The 23,714-nt window shown below is 39.7% G+C and overlaps 1 protein-coding gene and 1 long non-coding RNA gene across 2 annotated transcripts in view; one reads left to right on the plus strand and one right to left on the minus strand.

The window, feature by feature from the left end:
- LOC143474338 (uncharacterized) overlaps positions 1-18,891 on the plus strand; it is a 120,535-nt gene extending 101,644 nt beyond the window's left edge. Inside the window, exon 4 of the long non-coding RNA XR_013120740.1 lies at positions 18,531-18,891. This is a non-coding gene — a long non-coding RNA (uncharacterized LOC143474338). The remainder of the gene's footprint in view (positions 1-18,530) is intronic.
- grik3 (glutamate ionotropic receptor kainate type subunit 3) overlaps positions 5,392-23,714 on the minus strand; it is an 83,941-nt gene continuing 65,618 nt past the window's right edge. Inside the window, exons 12-16 of the mRNA XM_076971790.1 lie at positions 22,105-22,223; positions 18,465-18,682; positions 15,478-15,703; positions 14,736-14,986; positions 5,392-12,091 (exon numbers count right to left, since the gene is read on the minus strand). Of these exons, the coding sequence (XP_076827905.1) occupies positions 11,666-12,091; positions 14,736-14,986; positions 15,478-15,703; positions 18,465-18,682; positions 22,105-22,223 (1,240 nt within the window). The 3' untranslated portion in view covers positions 5,392-11,665. The remainder of the gene's footprint in view (positions 12,092-14,735; positions 14,987-15,477; positions 15,704-18,464; positions 18,683-22,104; positions 22,224-23,714) is intronic.

Consider the following 23,714-nt stretch of genomic DNA (forward strand, 5'->3'; position numbering starts at 1 on the left):
ACTCTCTTCTATGTACACATACACATAGTTTGGCTGTAAAATTACTCAGTGCCTCATTGTGTTAGTGCAAATGTTTTCCGTTTGTGCTCCTATATTTCCTCTTGGGTTTTGCTGTATATTTTTTCAGACAGTCTTATATCATGCACAAACAATGAATCAATCAAATTGATTGCATCTTTATCTTCTATCTGTGATGCTCGTCATGATCTGGGTGCTCTTTAATGGTGCACTGATGGAATCATTTTTGTGTCCTCCATGTGTTCCTGCTAATTGCATCCAGTAATAAACATTCAATTTCCCCTGAAAATGCTAGCCTGTGAATGTTAGCTGACTATAAAGAATTTAATTATGAAATTAAACACCATTCATCAATTTGTTTGGGTGTGTTTGTAGTTTAGCCTGTTATGCATTGCTGTTTAGTTAGATGTGCAAATTAAATAGTAATTCAGATCCGTTATAAGATTTCATGTACATTTTGATGAATTTATTTAATTACTGATAAGGGGAAAACAGTTTCTGAAAATTCTGGAAACTTTTTTGATATAAATATCCAAGCCAAAAGTATGAAGTAAGGCAGCACAGAGAGTGAATACTGCACATTGGCTAACCTCTAGTCTCCCTGATAACTTCTGCAATATTTAACGTCATAATGTTTCTATTTACAGCATCTGTTCAATAAGGCAATACCTCAAGATCGATTTTGCTTCTGCTCATTCTCTTCCCATCTTGCTACCCCTCCCAGTGCTCACTGGATATGATAACTCAAGCACTATTGATTTTTCTATAAGCAAAAATAGTCTTCAGCAGACCACAAACAGACAAGAGTGGCAATTGCAACTTGGTCCATTGAGAATCTGTTTCTTTTCATTATTTATTTTTTTTGTCTCGTGTTCCTTTGTAACTCTAATGGAGCCAGGATCATGTCATTTATTTCAACAATGGGTGTACTGATTTGAATTAACAAGCTAGCAGAGTCAGCCAGCCAAATCTAAACATGAAAAGGCTACCTAGGACATTAGCACTTTTGTCAGCTGATATAAAATGCAAATGGATGTGGAGAACAATCTCAGTAGCCTCTTTCGGCATTATTGCATGACCTAACTTACTGAGTAGGTAGTTGCCATCACTGTTCACCATATCAAGTTGAACATCGCAAATTATCATTCACTCAAAATGTAATATCCTTTAATACATATGTACTGTATATGCGGTTAATGCATTTCATACTAGGCATTTTGCAAATATAGTAATGATATGTATAGTTTAAACACAAACAACCCAAACAAAACCTAATAAACCCTAGGAAGTATATAGTCACTGTTTCACAAACACACTAAGATTGCATGTTCCCCTTTAAATGCTCCTTGGTGAGCTACTGCTATAATAGGATGATACACATGGTAAAGGAAGTACAGAAATGAATAGCCAGTTGGTGAAATAGGCTTATTGCCCATAAAGAGCTGTCTGGGACATATCAAATCCCCTAATAGATGACTGAACCACTCTAACCGAATTTAACCGACAACACTGGCAATGAATGAACGTTGAATTCAACAATTTAGTCATCCCATTTTGTTCCTCAGGAAGTTTTCCCTCATTGCATTTTCTCAACAGATGAGTCTCTCTTTCTGAGCAGCTGTTTGGGGTTATTGATGACCTCATTAGCATGCTGCCTGCGGCGTGCTGTGCGATGGTGAAAGTCTCCCCATATGCAACGACACTAACCGTCACCCTGGTCCAGACCCCTGCTCCTCCACCACGGAGCCCAAGCTGGCATTTCAGCACACAGAACCACAGCCCCATTCTCATGCTACGGGGAGAGAGATGGAGGAGAGGTTACTGGGGGTCATTCCTTCCACGGGCCCCACACAGAAGCTTCCGGGAGATTTCATTATGTCCCAGTCCATCGCTTGACATTTCGCAAAGAGGTTTGAATCTGGGCAGTTTTAATAACTTCTGCTAGTTCAAATCCCAAGGACAGCAACTAATTTGACTTAAGCAAATGAATGATTGCTGATATTTTTTTTTCTTTTATATGAGTCTGACATTTGTAGGTGGTTTATGTTTTGTTTGTGTTGTGCATTTGTTATTACTTTGTTAAAAGAGCTATACATTGGACATAATATTGTTGTAGGAATCTATTGATCAGCGTCGCATGGGTTTATGGTTATCTTAAACATAAGGAATTATTCAATATACAAAAGATAATCAAGAGAGTGTGGGGCAATTATAGACTGCTTTGTTAGGCTATTCCAAAGATTCAATAAAGTGGTCAACTGAAGCATTTGTGAAATGTGCTAATAAACTCATTCTGAAAATTAGATTTTTTAACAACTTGACACTAATATATCTACTCAAGCTACAAGGGGAATTTGTTTTCTGATACATACCAATTAGGCACCATGCTGAATTTAATAATGCAATTAACTGAAGTAATACATTTCATATATGTCAGTATAAATGTGCACTTTATCTTTTATTTTAACATAAAAAAGTCAAAATACAGATTCAGGTGGTTCCAAATTGCCTCAGTCAATGTGCAAAAATCATAATGGCACAGGTGGCTAATAGCAAAAAAATTGTCTATAAACATATTCTGTCTGTTTTTGAAGCCTAATTTGTCTTTATATGTTATACCCCCTTATGGCTTGATATAGTGAGGAGTTGTAAATTAGAAATAAATAATAAAGTACTAGGAGTCCTCTGATGAGAGGGGTGATAGTTGGGTAAAAAGGAAATAGCAACAATATCACAATTCCTTAGGTTAGCTGAATAATAATGACATGATAACTTCCATTATAATATAAAGGCCTTAATATAAAACATAAGAGGAATAATTGCACAATCCAACATGTATACTCATCAACTATTAATATTCAACTAATTCTTGATGATTATAATTCTTTACTTAAAGACCCAAAGCAAGCTGTGAAATATAGCTAATGATCAGTAACGTATTGTTTTTGGTCCCTTTTGTATGATATTCTAATCCCCAGAGCATAGCCAACAGATGCAACGGCTTCAAGGCTCCTGAGCAGCAGTTCCTAAACACCAGCAGTTCCACTGAAGCAGTGGCAGCCTCCCTTAGGTGCCAGCTACCGCTGCCAAGACCCTCCAACTGTCACTTCCTTACTGAATAATAATGAGAGTTTCACATTACAAAACGCTTGTGCCGTTCTACTCCTCAAGTCTATGAGGTCTACACAGAAAACACAGACGGTTTGTGCTGCAGACGGTTTGCAAGGTTTGTGTGCCGTCGTCGATATATGAAGAACTTAGAGGAAATAGCAGACAAGGGCTCTGTCATCATTCTGCTAAAATTGGTCTTCACACCTCATAAAGTTTCTCCACAGGCAAGAGTCCTTCGCCTTCTCCTTCCAAGCAGATCCTAGAACTGAGGGTCATAACTTTCTTCATTTGTCTGTGTGGCAATGGGAATTTTATAATGATCTTCTGAAGCCTTTGGCCATCATAGAATTCCTTATTTATATATCAAATCAAAGCTGCTGTTTAGACAAACTCAATATTGTCATAGCCAGACCTATGAGATCTACAGTTGTTTAAGATACAAGAATTTGTCTCAATTCATGAATAACCTTATGAAATGAAAATAAAGTATTCACATCAATAAAATAAACACATTTTATTTGTGGAACATCCATTGTGAAACACATATTGTATAAGACATGTATTGTCCAAGAATATGACCTCCTAATGGTAATCAATTTAACACTAGACCTTCTCTTCCCTTGGTCTGTTGTCCCTACTCCATATCATTTGTGCAGTAGAGTGGATTCCACAAATGAATGTTCTATAAAGTATCATTCAGTCCCCAGATCTGAAAAATGGATAGTAGGCCAGGACACAATACAGAATAGTAAATCGCATCTTTATGAACCCTTCTTCCCCACTGGAAATGGAACATGTCTAGGATTCGGTGTACTTCAAAGGCCCTAGCTGTAGGCTGCAAGCAACCTTGGGACAGAAACACAGGGCGCTTCTCCTCAGGTGAAAATAAAGGGAAAGAGCAGAAGTTGTTGTTTGATGAGGAGCAGTAATGTGCCTTGAACAGAGAACACCCATTGCATCCATTCTGGAAACACTCCCATAACATAAAGCATGCTCAATCACGCTGGTCCTCATTTTCAAGACTAAGCATTTGGCATTTTGTCCATTTAGTATGAAGAACGTTCAGGCATGTTTGTATTGGGCACAGATTTGGTGTGTATTCTCATACCCCACAAAAAAAATAATCCGTACATTTTCTTTATTAAAGCATGTCATCAGTTTCATCCCTTTGTTCTGAGCTGATGAGTTTCAGATATCCAACTGAAATGTCTTCAAATATTAGCTAGCAATGTTAGCCTTAGCCTATAGCTGAATCAAAAAGCTAAAAATATTGGACTACATTTTAGGAAAGTGTTAAATTCCTACATATCTTTTCCCTTTAACACACTATACTGATACACTTCTGTATGTTCTCCAATAGCAATGTCATTGAGGGATAGTGAACTACTTCTCATCTATCATGTTTGTATCGGGAAGAGCTGATGCAGTCATGTATGTGGTGTGTAGAACGATGTAAATCCACAGACACACATGCAAAATGGCAACTGTAACACAGATAAAGAGTTCCTGCTCTTTTTGCTTGGGTTAGTGTTTCTTTTTTTGTGTTAGTAGTGCAGGCTTAAATCAGAGCAGGTGAGGTGAGTGTGTGGGCCCCAACTGGGAGTGTCACTTCTCGCTCAGTCACCGCCTGTGCCAAGGTCAGTGCACAGCACCCTCCATCTGAACAATCTTCCAGCTCTGCTCCAGTGGATCCAGCCCTTTCACCCTGCGCTCCAAGCCAGGATCTGTGCCGCTCCACTCACCCGCACACAGGTCGATGACCCGGGGCCTCTCAGCAGAGGCCACTCACCCTGGAGAGTCAGGCACACCACAGACTCAGTCAAGGTCGAAGGAAGGCAGCGGTGACCTTTGCTTGGTGTGGGCAGCTTAGGAGCTAGAGCTTTGGTATCCCTCTTCTGGAACTGTGCTTTAGTAGTTTATTGGACATATTATTAATGACATTTGTTTTACAGCCCATATTAGTTTAATGGCCTCATGCCATTAATGCAGAAAAGTCTTTTGTGGGCAAGGGGGCGCAGTGGCATCAGAGTTTTGTCAATATAGTAAGAGACAGTTCAAAGAGGAACATTTGCAGTACCTTTCATACCATAAGATGGAAAAAAATATAATGTTGAAGCATTGAAATGCCTTTGTTTTTTCTAGCCATTATTCTTGAGCTCTGATCCACTGTCTGCATAATTATCTAAATTATTTTGTCCTTTCAAGCTTAAAAACAAACAGTCACTAATTCATGGTAAATTTCTGTTGGCTTTATTGACTGATTCTTTCATGTTTAGTCACAGAAGTCATGCTTGTACATTTTCTTTTCGTTTTTGGTTGCTTGTGACATTCTTTTTTTTTTCTACGCAGCATTTTCATCTAATACACAAACATATATATACACAGACATACACATATGCAGTCAGACAGACTCACACTCTCCTGGCCTTTGACTGCCCGTAGGGATTAATTGATGGTGTGAGATAATAAATCTTCCCAAATCTACCCTTCGCTCATTATTCACTGCTAGATGCTGCTCCATATGTCCTGAAACACCCCAAGATTTGAACAGTGGTGTCCGACACCTCCTAACTGTCAAGGTTAATTTCTCTTCTGTGTGGTCTATCTACTAGTCTATCGCAAAGTACTATTAGAACATTAAGGCATATTGAATTGCCTTTTCACTTCAAGACAATATACATTAAGGTATATTGAATCGCAGAGTTCACTTGACATTGAAACAAAATACTATACTGAGACTTGTTTGTGAACAACCCAAGAGGCCTGGAAACCCTCCCTCAGTCTCTTTATATATAATACAGAGGGGACAGGGGACATTGAAATGGCCCTTTCCTTCAAATGGAGTTACTGTATCAAGAGACCATCTGGATCATGCACCAAATGGGTTTTACTTTCTTCACTGGAAGCTTTGGAGATATATTCTGTCAGTCCAGAACAATCTGAAATGCATCAAAGCTGTTTGTGAATTTCCTTAAAAAAAGATTTTGCACTTTTGTATTTTATTTAATAATTTTAATTTCTGATTAAATAAAATGTAATTGCCCACACAAATTCAATTGTGTTTGTGTGAATGTGAAGTCTACAGATTACGTTGTAGACTTTGTTTACTATGTAAACATGACATTTACAAATGTAAACAACTACACTGAGTTACAAAACAGAAATAATATCATGAGTTACAGTGACTTGTTGGCCAATGACTCGAATTAAATGTAGATTTATAATATTGTCCTAAAAGAGCTTAAATGATTTCACATAATACGTAGGATCTTTATTAAGAATTTCTGAAACCTAGCTTTTAAAAAATCTGAAATTAAATCAACATAATCTAGAAATCAAAGGAGAAAAAATGGTCACCCAACTAAGTAAAATTACTCAGGGATCGGTCTTGTTGCTGTGTCAATACATGCTGGCTTTGCTTGTAGGTGTTCGTAGAAGAACTGCCTATAAGCACAATCCTCAACGCCAGTCCTGGCTGACCTATGAATTATTCCACTGATATCATACTGGGTTCAGGTCACTGGCCTGCCATCAGCACCTGCATGAGTTAAGGCAGGCAGCAGGTGCTCTGGAAGAGAGACTAAACAGAGCTACAGTTCGTGGTTCCCAGGAGACAAACTGGAGAATCACCAGGGTAAACGTTTAATCCCATGGAATATCCTGATCTCTTTACTTGCATTTCCTCTTACATTCTTGCACATGCCATGATTAACTCATGTCTTTGGAATGCCACAGTAATAAAGTGCAAATGCTTCACCAGCCACAGCTGATTTTATACAATTCAGGATACCATCACTAACAAAAGGATTTCGCATATTTTATTCAAAATTTCAAAATCAGATAACCCTTACAGCAATCTGTACAATTGAATTATTCACAGTGTGTCAAAAAAAATGGACTCTGCTGTCTTCTTAATCCTCCCTATTTGTCAACATCAGCTATACTATGCAATGCCTGTTAACACATACTGTTACTAAGAAAACAAAATACAAAACATTACAAAAAACTATATAGAAATTCTGAATCTCCACAAATAAACCCATGATATCTGTCGTATGACTATTATACACATCCTCCAACAATTAAGTGCTACCACCCCCCACCCCCCAAAAAAAGAAATAAACAAATGAAACAGAAAAAAACAATCATCAAATAAAAGATGTGAACAGCATCATCACTGAAAGAAAACATTTATGGATTACATGATTTATAAAGGTTTGCTTTATTTTGTGTCATATAATTTTGCAAAACAACATTATTCACATTGCTTATTCATTCTTTATAAAATAGAGGTTTATGCTCTTTAAATAGCACAGATTGAAATACTCAAACTAAATTTTCTATGTTAAGTTGCAATCTATACAGAAAAGAAGTGAAACTTCATAATACAACGTTTCATGTAGTACAGAAAAATGGGTAATCAATGTCATAATGACACTAATGTCTACACTGAGTAATGAAATTAATATTTGTAATGTAAGTATAATTATGCTTATATCTTACAAAAATTGCAATATACTCATCTGGTTTAAGAGCCAATTTTACCAATTTTATTCAAGTATATGAGACAACAGCTTAAATGTTTTGAAAATGTTTGATATGTAGTCTGATTTGTAGGTACATAATTCCTGGGATGTCGTAAGTGCATCATAGGTGTACCGCATTGTATGCTCAGGTTTTTAAACAAACAATGAAAAATATGCAACATAAATTCTGTTTCGCTTTCTAAAGTGGTGAACAAAGTTGATGCTGATCCTCACTCATGAATAATTTGAAGATTTGATGAAAAGTCATTTCGTTTTTTGAAGCAATCACAGCTACTCCTCTAAAAATCAAATTCTGTTTTTATTTATATACACTTGATATGAATACATTAGATTTGTTTTATTTAAAAAGGGGGACACATATCAAATTCTTTCCTTTCATCACTTCAATCCCACCTGTTAATGAATTAGTGTCTTTGATAATAAGGTTTAGAGATCATTGTTCTCTAAATTCCATCCAAGTATAATCATATAACAGATCCTATACTACAAAATGCATTTACAATTTCTTATACACCATTTGACAGATTATAAAGAGGATTGGTGTTGGGAAATAAAGACAACAATTTACAGGTAGAAATCAGTATTTAGCAAAATACAGTAATTTTCCCTTTTCATCTAATATATATTCTACTTTGCAAGAGGGCGTTAAAATTACACGGAATTTAAATGACACTTGCACAATGAGCTTGCACCGAATCAACACCAAGTCACATGAATTGGAGTTATTTTGTTCGTTACATTATCTGCAGTAAAAAGATTGAACACAAAATGTTTTTGACACTGTCTTTTATATTTACCTCACAGAGGTATGCAGGCTCTTGAGCTACCTGAAAAGGCAGCAAGTGAAGACTCTTAGCACCTACATCTCATAATGCTAACACTGCTCATGTGTACTGTTCATCACACCTACACAACAAACTAAGGAAACCTTAGACAAGTCAACCTAACCTAATGCAGTCTACGAGAACTGTCACTTAACGTTGCTCATGGTCTAAGGGAAATTAGACTGGATCAAAAAAGAGGGTCCTTCAGCCATTACTCAACCCAATTGTATATTATGAAGTAAAATTATTGTTTCTGCCTTATTTGGGGGAAACCCAAAATAGCAAAACTCAAGGCTGCATAAAATTCTCTAAACTGGTCAACAGTGACTCAGACAGCTTTCAAACTACATCCTGGCAAACTGCAGCATGTCCTCAGATACAGCAAGCTAAAAACCTAATTGCTGCCACAAAGCTTTTAGCTCATGTCTGCAAAATGGGTCAGCTAAATGCTATGCAAAAGCAAAGGAGATGTAGCAGAACACTGTTGAGACAAAATGGAAACACACACCTGCATGCATCCACACACCCCTACCTACAAACACGTGATCTCATACACATGTATGACTGTACAGTGGAAGGAGAAGCTCAGGTCATTTTGGGAATGCCACACCTAGTGTGCAAATCACAAGTAATTTGACAGTAAAACAACTTTAATACTTAGATGTCTGAATGTCAGTTGTGTGCCATGTACAAGAGAACAAACAAGGCTCAGAAGTGACTCATCTGGCTAAGAGGGATGTATCCTCAACCCCCAGACCTGCGTTTGAATCCTCACAATAACACAGGTATCCAGTAGAAAAGATGCCCATCTGGCCCTGCTCTCTCCTGGTGATCACATTGAAGGTAGCACAACTTTTCTTAGATTAAAAACTCAGCATTTGTCAGAATACAGTGACAAATTGTATAGACTGAACACTGAGTTGTCCTACAATATGGCACAAGCAGTAACTAAGGAAGCAAACCTTGGCCTTCTCAGATTGGGAGACATTGTGTAATTGGGTGTAGGGTGTTGGTGTAAGATGGGAACTGGCTATAAAAAAAGAGAAAAGGCTGTGTTCTGAGAAAGCTGCCCATAATCTGAAGTATTCCACCTTATCTGATAAATATGGCAGCAAACCAGCGATACAGGTTCACATGTCTTTATTGATAAATACCATCACTTACAGAAGCATCGTAAGTGCTCTGATCCAGCTAAATTCCAGTGACCCAAAACATACTAGGAAAACGCTCATGTATTAAGGCCCAAATATGCAGTGCTCTTGAATGGCCAAGTCAGTCACTTTAACCCCACTGGGCATTGATTTCACTTACCAAAATGAGACTAAAAAGTAACAAGTCCCTGAATGAGGACAATTTTATTTAACCCCAACACACTATATCCTTATATGAGAACAATTCTGAAGTTTGTCTTCATTGTTCCCTGGGTATGAGGAGGTTTTTTTTGTCCAATTATTTATGGCTCCCTGAAATAGGGAAAGGTAATTTCTTACATAATTCACCCTACGTAGATGTACACACCTTCATTGTTTAAATGCCAGAAATCCTCTAATACAATAAATCCAACATGTTGCAATACTGAGCCAAAAAATAAAACATTGTGGCACTGTCCAATCATGTACATACTGCACCATATGTACCTGATACCCAGCTATTGTCAAAACTATAAGCCTCCATTTTATGTAACCTCTCTAACCTCCATGATGGCATACATGAATACAGATCAAAAATGTTATATCAAATTCATTTGTAAAGATATAATACCATCAGAGGAAAGACAGAACACATATTCAGACTGATGGCAAAGTCTGTGGCTTATAGTACTTGCCGGTTTAATATTGTACATCATGGAAATGACATCCAAGGACCACTTATCTCTTCTTTTTATCCTTTCTGTAAGACTCTTCACTGGAGGACCCAGGCAAAGAGTAACAGAAATGGATGGAAAGAAACAAATGTAAGCAAATGCATTGGTACATTTTGTGCTGATTTTATATTTCAAACACTCTTAACAAGAGCATTCTGAAAGTTCTGTCTAGTATCCCTACTTCAGGCAGATTATATGTGTTTATGCACCTGAATTAATGTTTTTGTAGTCCCTACTTCAAATGAAGAAAACAATGGCTTAGGTGAAATATAGCTCAGTAAAACACTTATTTTGATGAAAGGAATGTATTTGTGTATGTTTGCTTTTTGAAATATGCTAAATCTAGTAGTGTGTATCGTTTTGTGTTAATGTGACCTTAGCAAAAGAAGAATATGATGCATTAAGATTTGCTTTGAAGATATGGAAGAATCTACATGTGTGTTTGAACAATAAACATTTTAACACACACAACTGGATCAGTTTTATTTTCTGCCGTTTTTGGACTGGATGTGTATTTAGATATCTATCTTGTTTTGTGGACAGATCTTTGGCAATTATTGTTTTAATCAGTCATCTCATTATCATTTAATGTGTACAAAACATCTGGCGGCAGGAAATGATGTGGCACACAAACAAACTGGATTTAGTCTCGCCACTATGATAAGACGCAGAACTACATACAAAGACTTTATTAATATCAGGGAGGAAAACAATGTAAATGGCACTAGGCTTTGTTACCTTGAGTTATGCTGGCCCTGTTTGTGCATTCACTCTGTGAACCAGGGAGGACACCATATTCACTGTTCTCTGCTGCCATCTTGGAGCTTGGAGATCTTAGATCTTAGAAGTTGCATACCATCACTAACTGCCGATATTACCAGTAGCCAAATCTACAACCCCAAATTAAATTAATCCCAAGATCCAAAGCACATCTGTCACATAGCTCCCATAAAACTCTTCCTTCGCCAATGGCATCAAAGGCCCTCAGCACTTTTTGACAAAATCCAAATGAATGAAGTCAGAGCACTGAATTTCCAAAGTGAATGTGCTGTCCTGTAAATGATGCTGTAGGAGACACTACACCCCTCATATTCTGTAGTTTGTTTATTGCCGTGCCTCACTGAAGTTTCTTTTATCTCCCATTTCATTTGCTCCGATGAGATGTTTGTCTTTTTTTTTTCTCAGTGTGGGGATCGGGTGGGGACTCCTTCGATTTCCAGTGAACAGATGGTGAACATGTGTTTGTGTTTCATACATAAACATCAGACTCGGGCCCAGAAAGCTGTCCTCATGGCTCCCTCTCACAGGAAAGACACAGTGCGGCCCCCTTCCCTCAGTGGCATGGTGGGGTACATTGGTTTGAGGATGTGGTCATTACCCGGGTTGCTGCTACTGCCGCCATTCTGGTTTGCCGTTTGTTTGCGGACGTCTCTGCGGTTGATGGTGAATGCTGTGATCATCTCCGAGCCGTAGTCGGTGCTCTCAGGCACGGCGCCGGGAACGTGCCTCAGGTGCCCGTCCCCCAGGCACGTCATGGAAACACGGGCGTCATCGCGGTGTGGCAGCTCACGCTGTCCTTTCCCGGCAGGCGACGGTCGTTGAAGGTGTGCATGTTGATCACGGCGTCCGTCTTCACCATGGCTGGCGGCTGGTGGCGCCGGTGTTTCACTCTTCTCTCGCACGTGAACGACAGTCTGATCTCTTCCACCACCGTGCTGCAGAAAGACCTCTTGGGGGAAAAAAAGAGACATGGTGGGGTAGGGGGAAAGCGGAAGAGGAAGTAAGTACACCCATGTCAAATTAGTGTGACGGCCAGACTGTCATTGTTCACACTGGGAGGAGTGGAGCAAACATGAATTGAGGTTAACTGGGCACGACACCATGGTGAATGATTTTTCTAGCCATTTTTACAGCTTTGCCCTTTTGCCTTTAGGGCCAAGTCCAATGCATCTGAGGGTCTAGTAGTAATTTGCAATGCACAAATTTTCCATGTTCCATTTTAACTTCTGCTATGTCTAATAGGAGATCAAATTTCCATGCTTCAATTAGCTATCTGCACAACTTCAAAATAAACAACACTTAATGTCAAACAGCAGTCAGCCAGCAGTCTGTCAGATTGTATAAGATATTTCATATATCAGCTGTGTTGTGAGCATTTGGAATATGAGAAAGCATTATTCTTGTCTCACGGGGCAGACTTTTGCTGCCCCACTTTTACAATTTATTTTGTTAATTAATGTCAAATGATGTGTTCAACATGTCTGACACAAGTGTAATTTGTCAAAGTGTAGAAATTCCAAAACACAAATTGTTTAGAAAAAAAAAGATCAAAAGTAACACCAACTAAGGACAATTAGCTTCACATCTCAAAATACAGCTAATATAGGATAAACATGAAATCATCAAAATAATGATACATGATCAAGTTGGGATATAACTGAAGTTACTGGACTAGAACCATCATAGCAGAACTGGCTACGTATTGAGGTAGAGTGTATAGTAGGCAACATGCCTGTTATTGCTAAAGGGAACAGAAGTGCCTACAATTAATGATGTACAGATCCAGTGAGTTACAGAGCGCAGCCAACAGCTTTAAGCCCATTATTATACCTGTTTCATCTATGAACTAAAGACTGTGTACAGACATTCGAGGTCTAAGTCTCTAGAAGTACATATTACACATTAGTATATATTACCTATTAGTACATTCTGATTGTATAAAAAACATTTAAACCTTAACTATTGCTTCACAGCAGAAACTCCTGGTGGTGGTAGTTGGCAGTGAGTCTGTAACGTCGGTGGTAGGGACGCACACACACCGCGTTAGAGAGAGCGAGGGAGAGGTGGAACCAAGTGCCACAAAAACAAAACAGAACTAAAAGGAGTGCCTGAATAACCGCGGACTACTCAACGCGTAAAAGAAACAAAGCGAAAACAAGGACGTCAGGGGAAGTAGCTGACTAATAGCAAAAAGGCTATATAAACAAAAAACCCTTCCCAAACAAACGGCAATGGGATAGGAATGTAACAGGTTGAGGAAAACTTGAGGGAGGTCAGTAGCGACGCAGGAGAGAACTCGAAAAAGACAGAGAATATAGATACGAGAGAGAGATGACGAGATACCTAAAGAGGCACACGCTGTAACAGAGAAAGAGAGAGGCTGAGAGCGTAACGGCATAACCAAAACGAATCAGCAATGATCTGTCTCCAAACGCTTCCTTATGAAGCCATGGCAACAGGTGAGACAGATCATTGCTGATTGCGCTGCTGGAGTCTAGGACTGGCTCGGGTGCCCCTAGCGGACGTAGATGGCACGGCATCCGAGCCAGCCCTGACAGAGACATGAATATCAATACAGAACAGTTAAGTAGTGATCAGCAATATCTGGAAAAAATGCAAAAATCAATGATGTATTGGCATCGCAGGGATGGTAAGAAACACTTGCAATGACTTTCTAATTGAAGCACAAAAGAACACCCATCCTGGTTTAATGAACCCATAAACCTCATAAGTGAACTTTGATTGGCTTCAGTAGACCATTGCTGTATACCACCAGACTGATGTATATTCAAAGGAGGTTTGCTATTGTAATAATGTATTAATTTATCCTGTAAAACTGTCAAGGGGACAAAGGAATATATTTTTTCAATTTTTTTTTTTTTATTCTGAACCTGTTTAATTAGATCAGTCATTATCCATATTAATGTAATATATGTAAAATAGGTCCTGGCTTGGTATGAGCAGAATTCTCACCTCAGTGCACCCTAAGAATAAAAAATGTAATATGGTGACAACAGCTGTCTTGGAAAATTGTTAGGCCTGCTGGTTTCAACAAAGAAATCACTGAAAATCTTTGTCCAAGGATACATAATAATATTTCAATTGGCTGTCCTGCTGCTAATGCGTCATCAGTGAAAGCATTTAATCACAGATTCATGAAGCTCCAGATTATATTAACATATTGTGGTGGTACACTTTGTTTCCAGACAACTAATCCTTGATTAGCCTGTCACTATATATCATTAAATGAGAATAACAACGCAGCCTTTTTACTACTGTGCAAGCAACACTGACTTTGACAATTTTCTGTCATATCTGCACACTTGAAGCAGTTTTTTAGGGCTTATGCTTCCAGCTTTGCCAGTTTCCAGCTGTTAAATTTGTTGACGTACCTTATTCAAACATTTATAACAGCACTGCAACAAGTCCTGAAGTGACACGGAAGGCAACACTCAGCAGATCACCTTAAATTTGCCAAATGAGCTTGTCCTGATGTCTTTCCTTCTCCTCGCGTCTCATCCTGTCCGTTTGTCTTTGATACTACATCCACAATCTCCTAACAACTTGACCTCCCACTTAAACATCCCTCACCTGCTCGCGCTCTGCCGTCTTGCGTAGTTTGTAGATGAACTCCCCTATAGCCACGAAGACGGACAGCACCAAACCCGAAGCCAGCACAATGAAGATGCCCCCCAGGTTCTGGATGCTCATGGGGCCCGTTTCGTAGCGCTCGTCCTCCTGACAGCTGCTTCCGCTCCACCACTTCTCCTTCAGCATGTGCAGACGTCCATCTTCCAGCAAGCTCAGGATCGCTATGGTTACTTTGTCTCTGTAAGGAGAACCTGTGTGGAGAACAAAAGAGGAATGTCTATATATACTGGGCTAAATCTAAAGAATCACTTACTATAGAAAGAGGACTACTTACTGAAATTACAGCTTTATACTCCAGGGACTCATTGGGGTGTTCAGCCTTTCATTCCTTAGTTTTGTAACTACATAATTTTTATATTACTTTCAAAGTAGCTATTACTAAAGACTTCACAGTAGTTACTTAGTAATAGGCTCTGAGATTAAGAACAAAATGATATTCCCAAGTAAGAGGTGAGAAAATGTGAACATCGTGGGATGAATGGCAAGACTGAAAACTGAAACATTACAAAGCCCCTCAGTGCCAGCTAAGACGTTTTCAATCAAAGGTTTAATGATGGGACAGGTCAGTTTGGACGAACTGCTTATAAGAGAGATTATAGCAACCATTATACAAACCATTATACCGCTTTAGCAGTAAAACTTAAATAAATTATTCTAGTTTTCTTGTGGTGTGCAGGATTACCTTTGGGTGTACCAATTCCATAGCCCTTGCTGTCAATAATGCCTCCAACTTGGGTTAGGTTGCAGTTTCTGCGGGTGACATATTCTATAGTAGTGGACTCCATGAGCAGCGCATAGTCCGACTTCAGAACCCTTTGGGTGCCGTCTTCAATTGACTTGACAAACGATGTGCTCTGTTTGCTGGTCATAAAAGCCCACATCTTCTCAAATGTCGAAACTTTAGATTTCTAGAATGAAAAGAAAATGGTTTATCATTCGGTTGGCTCTTTGCTCGACTCGTCAAGGACACAGTTGATCATTTTCTGTTTGAGTGTCTTCTTTGACTGTATGTGAGCTGATGCACCAGCTGATGTTGTCCTCAAGGTTGCATTCTTGTTTAAGGCATTTAGCAGTACAACATGGCCAGAATTGTTACGAGATATTCATGCGCTGGTATAAGCGCTGGCCAGTGTTGGCTCCTGTTTTGGGGTCACTAATGTAGATTTGAGCAGATATCCACAACACACACCACTGAGTACAACTAACATAAGAGTTCAACAAACAAATAAACAGCAAACAGCATTATTACTGCTCCAATGTGTGATGTATGCCTAGATCAAACATCTCAAAACATCTCAAAATACCTTAGATATCTGACTCAAAACATTCTCCACATCTTTCAAGAATAACAGTATTACCATGGCACATTTTGTTGTTGTTCAGTAATAGTGGTACATTTTTAAACAGGCAGTACTAAGGTGGGCTGTGTGTACTTGACGTCTCTCACACTATAAAACACATACACATGCAGTGTCATACTTCTTTTGCCCAATATCAAACTCTCACAAGATGTCATACATTCTCACATATTCTTTAAAACTGTCACGCATGTGCTATCACAGTCTCTCACACTCACTGACTCTTGTGCATACACACTCACAGTCTCTCACACTCACTGACTCCTGTGCATACACACTCACAGTCTCTCACACACACAGTATCAAACTCTCATGCCTATGCAATCACACTCCCTTCCATACCCCATTAAACTCTTATGCAAGCACTAATATACATCTCACACTCACTAGTCAGGTGCATGTGAGTATAATAATGTGTGTGAGAAGTACAGTAGTGCATGTGTGTCAGTATGATAATGTGTGATAGAAGTATGAATGTGCATGTGTGAGCATGGTAGTGAATGAAAGAAGTTCAAGTATGAATAATAGCCTAATAGGCCCTTCAGTGCTGTAAATATTCCATCAGTAATAAATGCAGACAGTGCATAGTCAAACACACACACACACACACACACACACACACACACACACACACACACACACGCATACAGATGAATCAAATGAGCATTTTGTTTCTCTTGGGCTTTGGCTCTATTACTGTGAGATTCTCCAACTCGGCACCATGCAGTCCTGTTGTTGACACTGTTCTGTTAACCTTGGGCACCTGTTATTCTTTGCCTCCCTCAAATGTTGTTTTCCCTGGTGTCTCACAGTATAATTGAAAGTGTCTGGGAATTGGCTGGAGCCTTAGACTCCTTGAGAATGAATAAGCAATAGAATGACAAAACCAACACAGGGTGATTCACTTAGCTTCTTTGTCTTTTGGATTATTGCATTCATAATCTGGTCTTACAATTGATTTGCTTGACTTACTGCATACAATAACATGGTGGCATGGGACGGAATACATCTACTCTAGTATGGGGGAAATGAATCCAGAATTGTATTAATATAGCACTATGCGATTTGCAGTTAGTTTAAAATGCCATTTCAAGCTATTCTCTATTCTACAAGGAGGTCATGTTAGCTACCATAGCTAATCACAGATAATTACTGGCTCAATTCCAGCAAGCATCTAAAGTGACACATGAGAATTACAGAGAGTGAGTGCTCTTTGATTACACTCGATAAAACGCTAAATTAACAGTCGCTGTTTCGGGTTCAGCAAGATGATCTCCAATTCAGCTCTTAAAGACTTTTCATGGCTAAAGATTTTGACTACCCCTGTGCTCTGTTAACTCAGTCAGGCTTGATAGTCCTCCCTGTGCTAATGAGGAGGAACTGACAGCAGTGATGGTTTAATTGGAAACACCTGTCTCTCTCATCTTCTTGTTTTTGATACTGCAATCATGCACTTCAAAAAAAAAAAAAAGAATGATTTTATTCAATCAGACTGGATAAAATATGACGGGGAGCAGACAAATGGAAAGTACTGGATCTGTCTAAATTACTCTCAGCCAGGCATCCCTGACAAAGGCTCTGTAGTATTTGTGGATTCGCTCAGTGTAAAAAAGTTCCTTAGCTCACTATAGGTTACTACCTTAGCATAAATCATTCAGCAATGCTGACGTACACTACAAAACATGGTTATAAGAAAACATTTGGAAAAAGAAAAAAATATTATCTAGTAAGGGAGAAAAAAAAACAGAATTTAAAAACCGAATTCATAAATATTTAATCTCCACTCGAAGGACATATTTTTTGTATCGTTTACTATAGAATGTGTGGTATTTATGCTGCAGTATCAGAGGAAAATCTTAAAATAATAAAACCAAATGCAAAAGCCTACAGGCCAAAGTTAAGACTGCAAAAAAACAAAAATAATTTATAAAGGAATACTTCGAGCAGCCTACAAAAGTGGCAGAGCTGAAGAATTTACTTTTGCAGTGGGAATTGTGATCTAACTAGGAGCTGGGAAAAAACCTTAAAAAACTCTTTTGTGGAATTATATTGATTTTTTTCTGTGTAAGAAGAAAAAGTTTTTGAAAGGGTTTCTGAAAAGTTGGCTCAAGCTGTTAAAAAAAATCACTTTGTTAACGTCTTGCTGGATAGCAGCCCATCAGCACACATCCATTAGCATGGCACATTATTAATACTGGGATGAAAGCAGGCTTTGAGTATTTTGAGCATGACACCCATCTAACCCGTCTTGGTACTCCCACCCCTTCAACAAAACACTTCTTACACATATACACATGTAAGGACATTCTACCTTGAAGAATGACATAGTAGCTCCATCTTTTACCACGCCATACTCAATCTTGGTCTGCTTCGCCAGGTCGTCGGCTGAATCGATGGGAGATTCCATCCTCTCCACCGTGAGGAACGCAGCAAGGTTGGCCGTGTAGGAGGAGATGATGATGAGGGTGAAGAACCACCAGATGCCTCCTATGATCCGTGTGGAGAGAGCTTTGGGCATCAACTCAGAGCCTACAATGGAATCAGCAGCTTGTTTCAGTCATGCACACCAACTATGGAGCAATAACATCAGAAAATTGGATCACAACTCTCAGTGAGAAGTGGTGTCAAGCATTTAAAGCAGCCAGTACAAGCAAGGAAAGGCTCACAAATAGGAGCGCAGTTCTGTTATGCCAAAAAAGCCTGCAAGGAAAATCAATAAGGCATATTAAAAAAAATCTGACAAGACAGGCTAGGTGGAAGTACTAATAAAATGTTGGAAAAATGCCTTTCATTGGCTTTATGAATAAATGTTTTTCTTTGACAGTCAGGGAAGGGGAGGGGGTGTTGAAAAAAATGTTGTGGAAAGAAATGACACATCTATACTTTTGGCAAGATAAATACATTTTTTAAATCTCTATTAACAATGCAGATAATCACAATTTACTAAGAAAAATGGCAATGTTTTGATACAATATGAAGAAAAGTACATTTTATTTTTATGCACTAACCAGACAGAAAAGACAACATTCTATTTACATCAACAATATGCAGTATGCAGTAATATGTTTACATATATTTCCAAGCCAGGCAATCCCAAAGGTACTATTGAATTGCATCATTTCCATTAAAAGCTTCTGACTCGTAGTATATGGGAACATGCTGATCTCAAAGAGTATGTCAGCATCCGCATTTCTGCCCACACTGCATGCCCGAAGGATAAGTTAACGTCCCCCAAGTGATGGAAATATAAACATGTAGCTGCTAGGTTTTTATGCTCTTTCTAAACAAATTTCTATGTAGAACTAGACTGCAAGAAAAAAGTGCTGATGTCATGAGAGACAGCACAGACTGCCAGATTTAGTGCCATAATGCTGAATCTTCACATCTGCTCATTTCCATAAAAGAGTAGAGCAGGTAAGTTGCTAATCAGCACCCAGCTGGGAGCTGCTCTCCGTGGGGCGAGCAGTGAATCATATTAAACGCACCGCTCTGCTTTTCAGTTGTGCTATTTCCCCCACAAGCCATGAAGCTTCGGTGTAGTATCACCGAGGCCCCTTGAGAATCATCAGCTGCAACTAACACTCCCTTTTGGCAAGAGCAAAGCAAAGAGCGCATCTCGGTGTAAGAGTGCAGGGTAACCCTGAGCACTGCTTTCTGTTTTTAATAGGGGGGTTAAGTAAACGTAAAACCATGTGTTGCCATGTGAGCACATGGGTGAAGAGTGGGGCGCATGGGTTGGGAGCGGGGCGCATGGGTGGAGAGCGGGGCACTTGGGTGGAGAGTGGGGCACTTGGGTGGAGAGTGGGGCACTTGGGTGGAGAGTGGGGCACTTGGGTGGAGAGTGGGGCACTTGGGTGGAGAGTGGGGTGCATGGGTGGAGAGTGGGGCACATGGGTGGAGAGCGGGGCACTTTGGTGGAGAGCGGGGCACTTTGGTGGAGAGTGGGGCACGTGGGTGGATAGTGGGGCACGTGGGTGGAGAGCGGGGCACGTGGGTGGAGAGCGGGGCACGTGGGTGGAGAGCGGGGCACTTGGGTGGAGAGCGGGGCGCATGGGTGGAGAGCGGGGCACTTTGGTGGAGAGTGGGGCACTTGGGTGGAGAGTGGGGCACGTGGGTGGAGAGTGGGGCACGTGAGTGTAGTGTGAGGCATGTGGGTGGAGAGTGGGGCACATGGATGTAGGAAGCTCTTAAAAATGGGAAGAACTAGTTATCAAGTTATAACCACCAGATAAAGAAAGTTTGCTTGGTGTGACAAGTCATGGTTACAGTAAATATGGTCACCATAATGATTGGCTGGCTCTGTGTTTTTGGTTGTTTTGGCATTGCAGTTGCCATGGTGATTCCGTGTGCCTCTATATAAAAGGTTTTCAACCAACCGTCCCATGAGCTGGTGTCAGATTGGTCCAATTCACTTTGCCTGTACTGAACCAGTGGTGTGTATGACAGATGTGTTTCTGTTCCCTGCTGTTTGTCCTCACATAATCTACGTATTTCTCTCTTCAGTCAAGATTAGGGACAAACCATCTGTCACACTTCACTCACGGCACCAGGATGTGCACTGCAGTGAACAGGCATGTTCCCTCTTTAGAGGAGACGACTGACAGTCAACCTAAACCACAGGTCTGGGGCACTAAACAATAATAGTGGAAGCAGTGACTTAAAAAAAAACACTCAGACGTAGCAAAAAATAAAATTTAAAATAAAATTTCAAGTAGGGAATACTCAATCAATTTGAATGAATTTCTTGCTGCATGCAAGTTTAAAACGAACCCCTTTCAACTGACCCAATGTAAAAAATAAACAAAAAACAAAACAAAACTACAGCTACAGTAACAACAACAACAACAACAACAACAGTACGGGGGAAGATGTGGGAATAGATGTGAGGACGTGGGGCCTCGCCAGCTGCTGGAACGTATCCAACACCGTTGCCAGCAAGCACAGAGAGATTTGAGACATGGGGGTCTCTGAAATACCATGTGGGTGTCGCTTATTGATTTTGCCTCTACACTTTCCATAACACCGCGCTACTTGTGAACTACTCGCATCTGTGAGCAGTGGCAAATTGACAGAGATTCCACGCAGTTCAAGGGCAGAGCAGTAAGGCTCTCGTACGTAATGAATTGAGTCTCACATTCTCGATCCTCACGGGCAGAGATTCACCACAGAGAACTCTCCGTTCGTCACTTTACACGAGCTTAAACATTTCATTAGTCATTCTTTCTCCCCTGCCTACTTTATTATGCCCGCTTCATTTTGGGGGGCATCATTTGCTAATGTGTGCCCATGAGGAGTATGAGAAACAACAGCACAGCCTTGTGTTTCCCTAATAGCTTCCATCTCCCACTAATTGTGTGAGGCTAGAACTAAGTGCACATGGAAAGAAGAAAATAATTAAAATGACATTCAGGCAAATATGTATGGAGAAGCAGAGAGAAATGATTTTTGCATCATAAGATAAAAGCTTGGGCATTTGTATACCATATTTAACATAAAAAGGGGAGATTAAATAGATCACCCCCCCCCCCTTCAAAAAAAAAAAAGGAAAGAAGAGTGTCAGAAGTTCTGGAAAAGAAAATCACTGAAACTTAAGGCACAGATTTCTGGGGGGACACCGAGACATTGGCAAAGTTATCATCTTTTGTGAGGTTTGATCCTAACCTCAACTCTTCACCAACAACATGAGAGGAGGGTCCCTGACAGAAGCAGCGCTTTACAGAAACAAACTCTACTGATATCCTTCCAACCTGCCACAGCAAGTGACAGCTCCCTGGCACTGCTCCTCCTCGCCGCGCTGACAGGGAGCAAGGCGACATCTTTCCTCTGTGATGGAAGAGCACATTTCTTTGGATGCAGCTTCCTCATGCTGCTGTCAGCAGAAGTGCTTTTAGAAGGCATGTTAAACAGACGTGGTGGAGCTGGAGAGATAGATACATATGAAAGTTCTTTACCTTGCTGCATCAAGGAACCCACACCAAACCAGAAGCTGTTGAGGAGCGTGAAGTTGTTCTCTACTACATCAGAGCTCGGGTTACATGGGTGGGCGTCATACCACTCATAAGGACTAAATCTGTAGAGAGAACAGAGGCAGGCATTATCCCTGTGCAACACAGCATAACCTCTCCTACTAATTTCATTTTATGACCAATTAGTTTAGTAGCAGGAGACACTTAATCATTTTTATTGAAATGAATTTTCAAGGTATCTGATTTTGTTAATATTACACTTACACATTATCTTCACACTTTCTAACAGTGGCAGGTAGTGAATGTATCATTGAGGGGAAAATGAGCTAATTTAGTCACATGATATTGAATTTGATGATGACAGGTGATAGGGTAGCTGCTTCCTGATCTCAAATGTGAGACAGATATTATGGCGATTTTACTCCTGATACAACATGCTTGATATTTCCTACCCTAAACACTTGCGGTGTATGATACAAAAGCAGACTTACACTCACCAGAAACACTTCCCACCAAGCTACAGTTTGCACTTGCCATTTGTTACTATACATAGTTTATTTGTCATCCTCAAGCCTGTAATCAGTGGTTAGTTCCTGACCACAGTAATGGTACTGGTTGGATATTTTTGGCAGGTAAACCATGTTCAACCCAGCTGTGACAGTGATGCATGTTAAACCTCCAGCCACAGTACTAGTGCAAAACGTCCGTCAGATGAAGATCCACAATGGAACTACTAGCATGTCACTATTAATGCTCTGCTGAAAATGGTCCGTCACCCAAAAACAATCTAGTCACCAGTGGTTGTGTTGTCAGACTGACCAGTGACGGATGGAACGGAGGATGTTGTGTGAGCATAGCAACAGAATCACATCAGCAGTGCCTCTGTGGTCTGAAACCAATCAGTGATGAGCAGTTGTTCACGTATAAACTATGCCTATACGTTCTGTGCACATACAGGGGGTTTTTAACAGAGCTGGTGCGGAGTGTGTACATAGCCCAGTGAAAGATACGTTTCTCCTTCATTAAGCAAATATGTATCTACTCTACTTGCAAATAATACATGGGACAGTTGCTGACACAGCCTGAAGCCTGAAGACTTTATTATTTAATATTAGTATTTTGTAATTTTTCATTATATAAATGGATAGAAACAACCACAAAAAATAAGAGATCATATCTGTGTAAAGGATTTAACTGAATGTAATGAAAGCTGACAAATAAGAAGCAGGCCAGGTGCAAACAGGTGAGAAGAGTGCTGCTCTGTACACCACTCAGGTGACGACCTCCAGCTGAAGTGCTTGAATCTGTCTTCACATCTTACATATGTGGGTGAGCCAAATGAAATGCAAAGTACATAACTGGTACTTCCAGGGTTAGTGCTGGTTCATGGAAAAATCACAGTCCTTCTTCCTTAAGAGCAGAAAAGAATATATATATATATATATATATATATATATATATATATATATATATATATATATATATATATATATATATATAGAGAGAGAGAGAGAGAGAGAGAGAGAGAGAGAGAGAGAGAGAGAGGTTCATGCCATAGAGCACACTGGACTGTCAAGTCAACTTTTAGCCAAATA

The sequence above is a fragment of the Brachyhypopomus gauderio genome, chromosome 13 (assembly GCF_052324685.1).
Source record: "Brachyhypopomus gauderio isolate BG-103 chromosome 13, BGAUD_0.2, whole genome shotgun sequence".
Classification (NCBI taxonomy): Eukaryota; Metazoa; Chordata; class Actinopteri; order Gymnotiformes; family Hypopomidae; genus Brachyhypopomus; species Brachyhypopomus gauderio.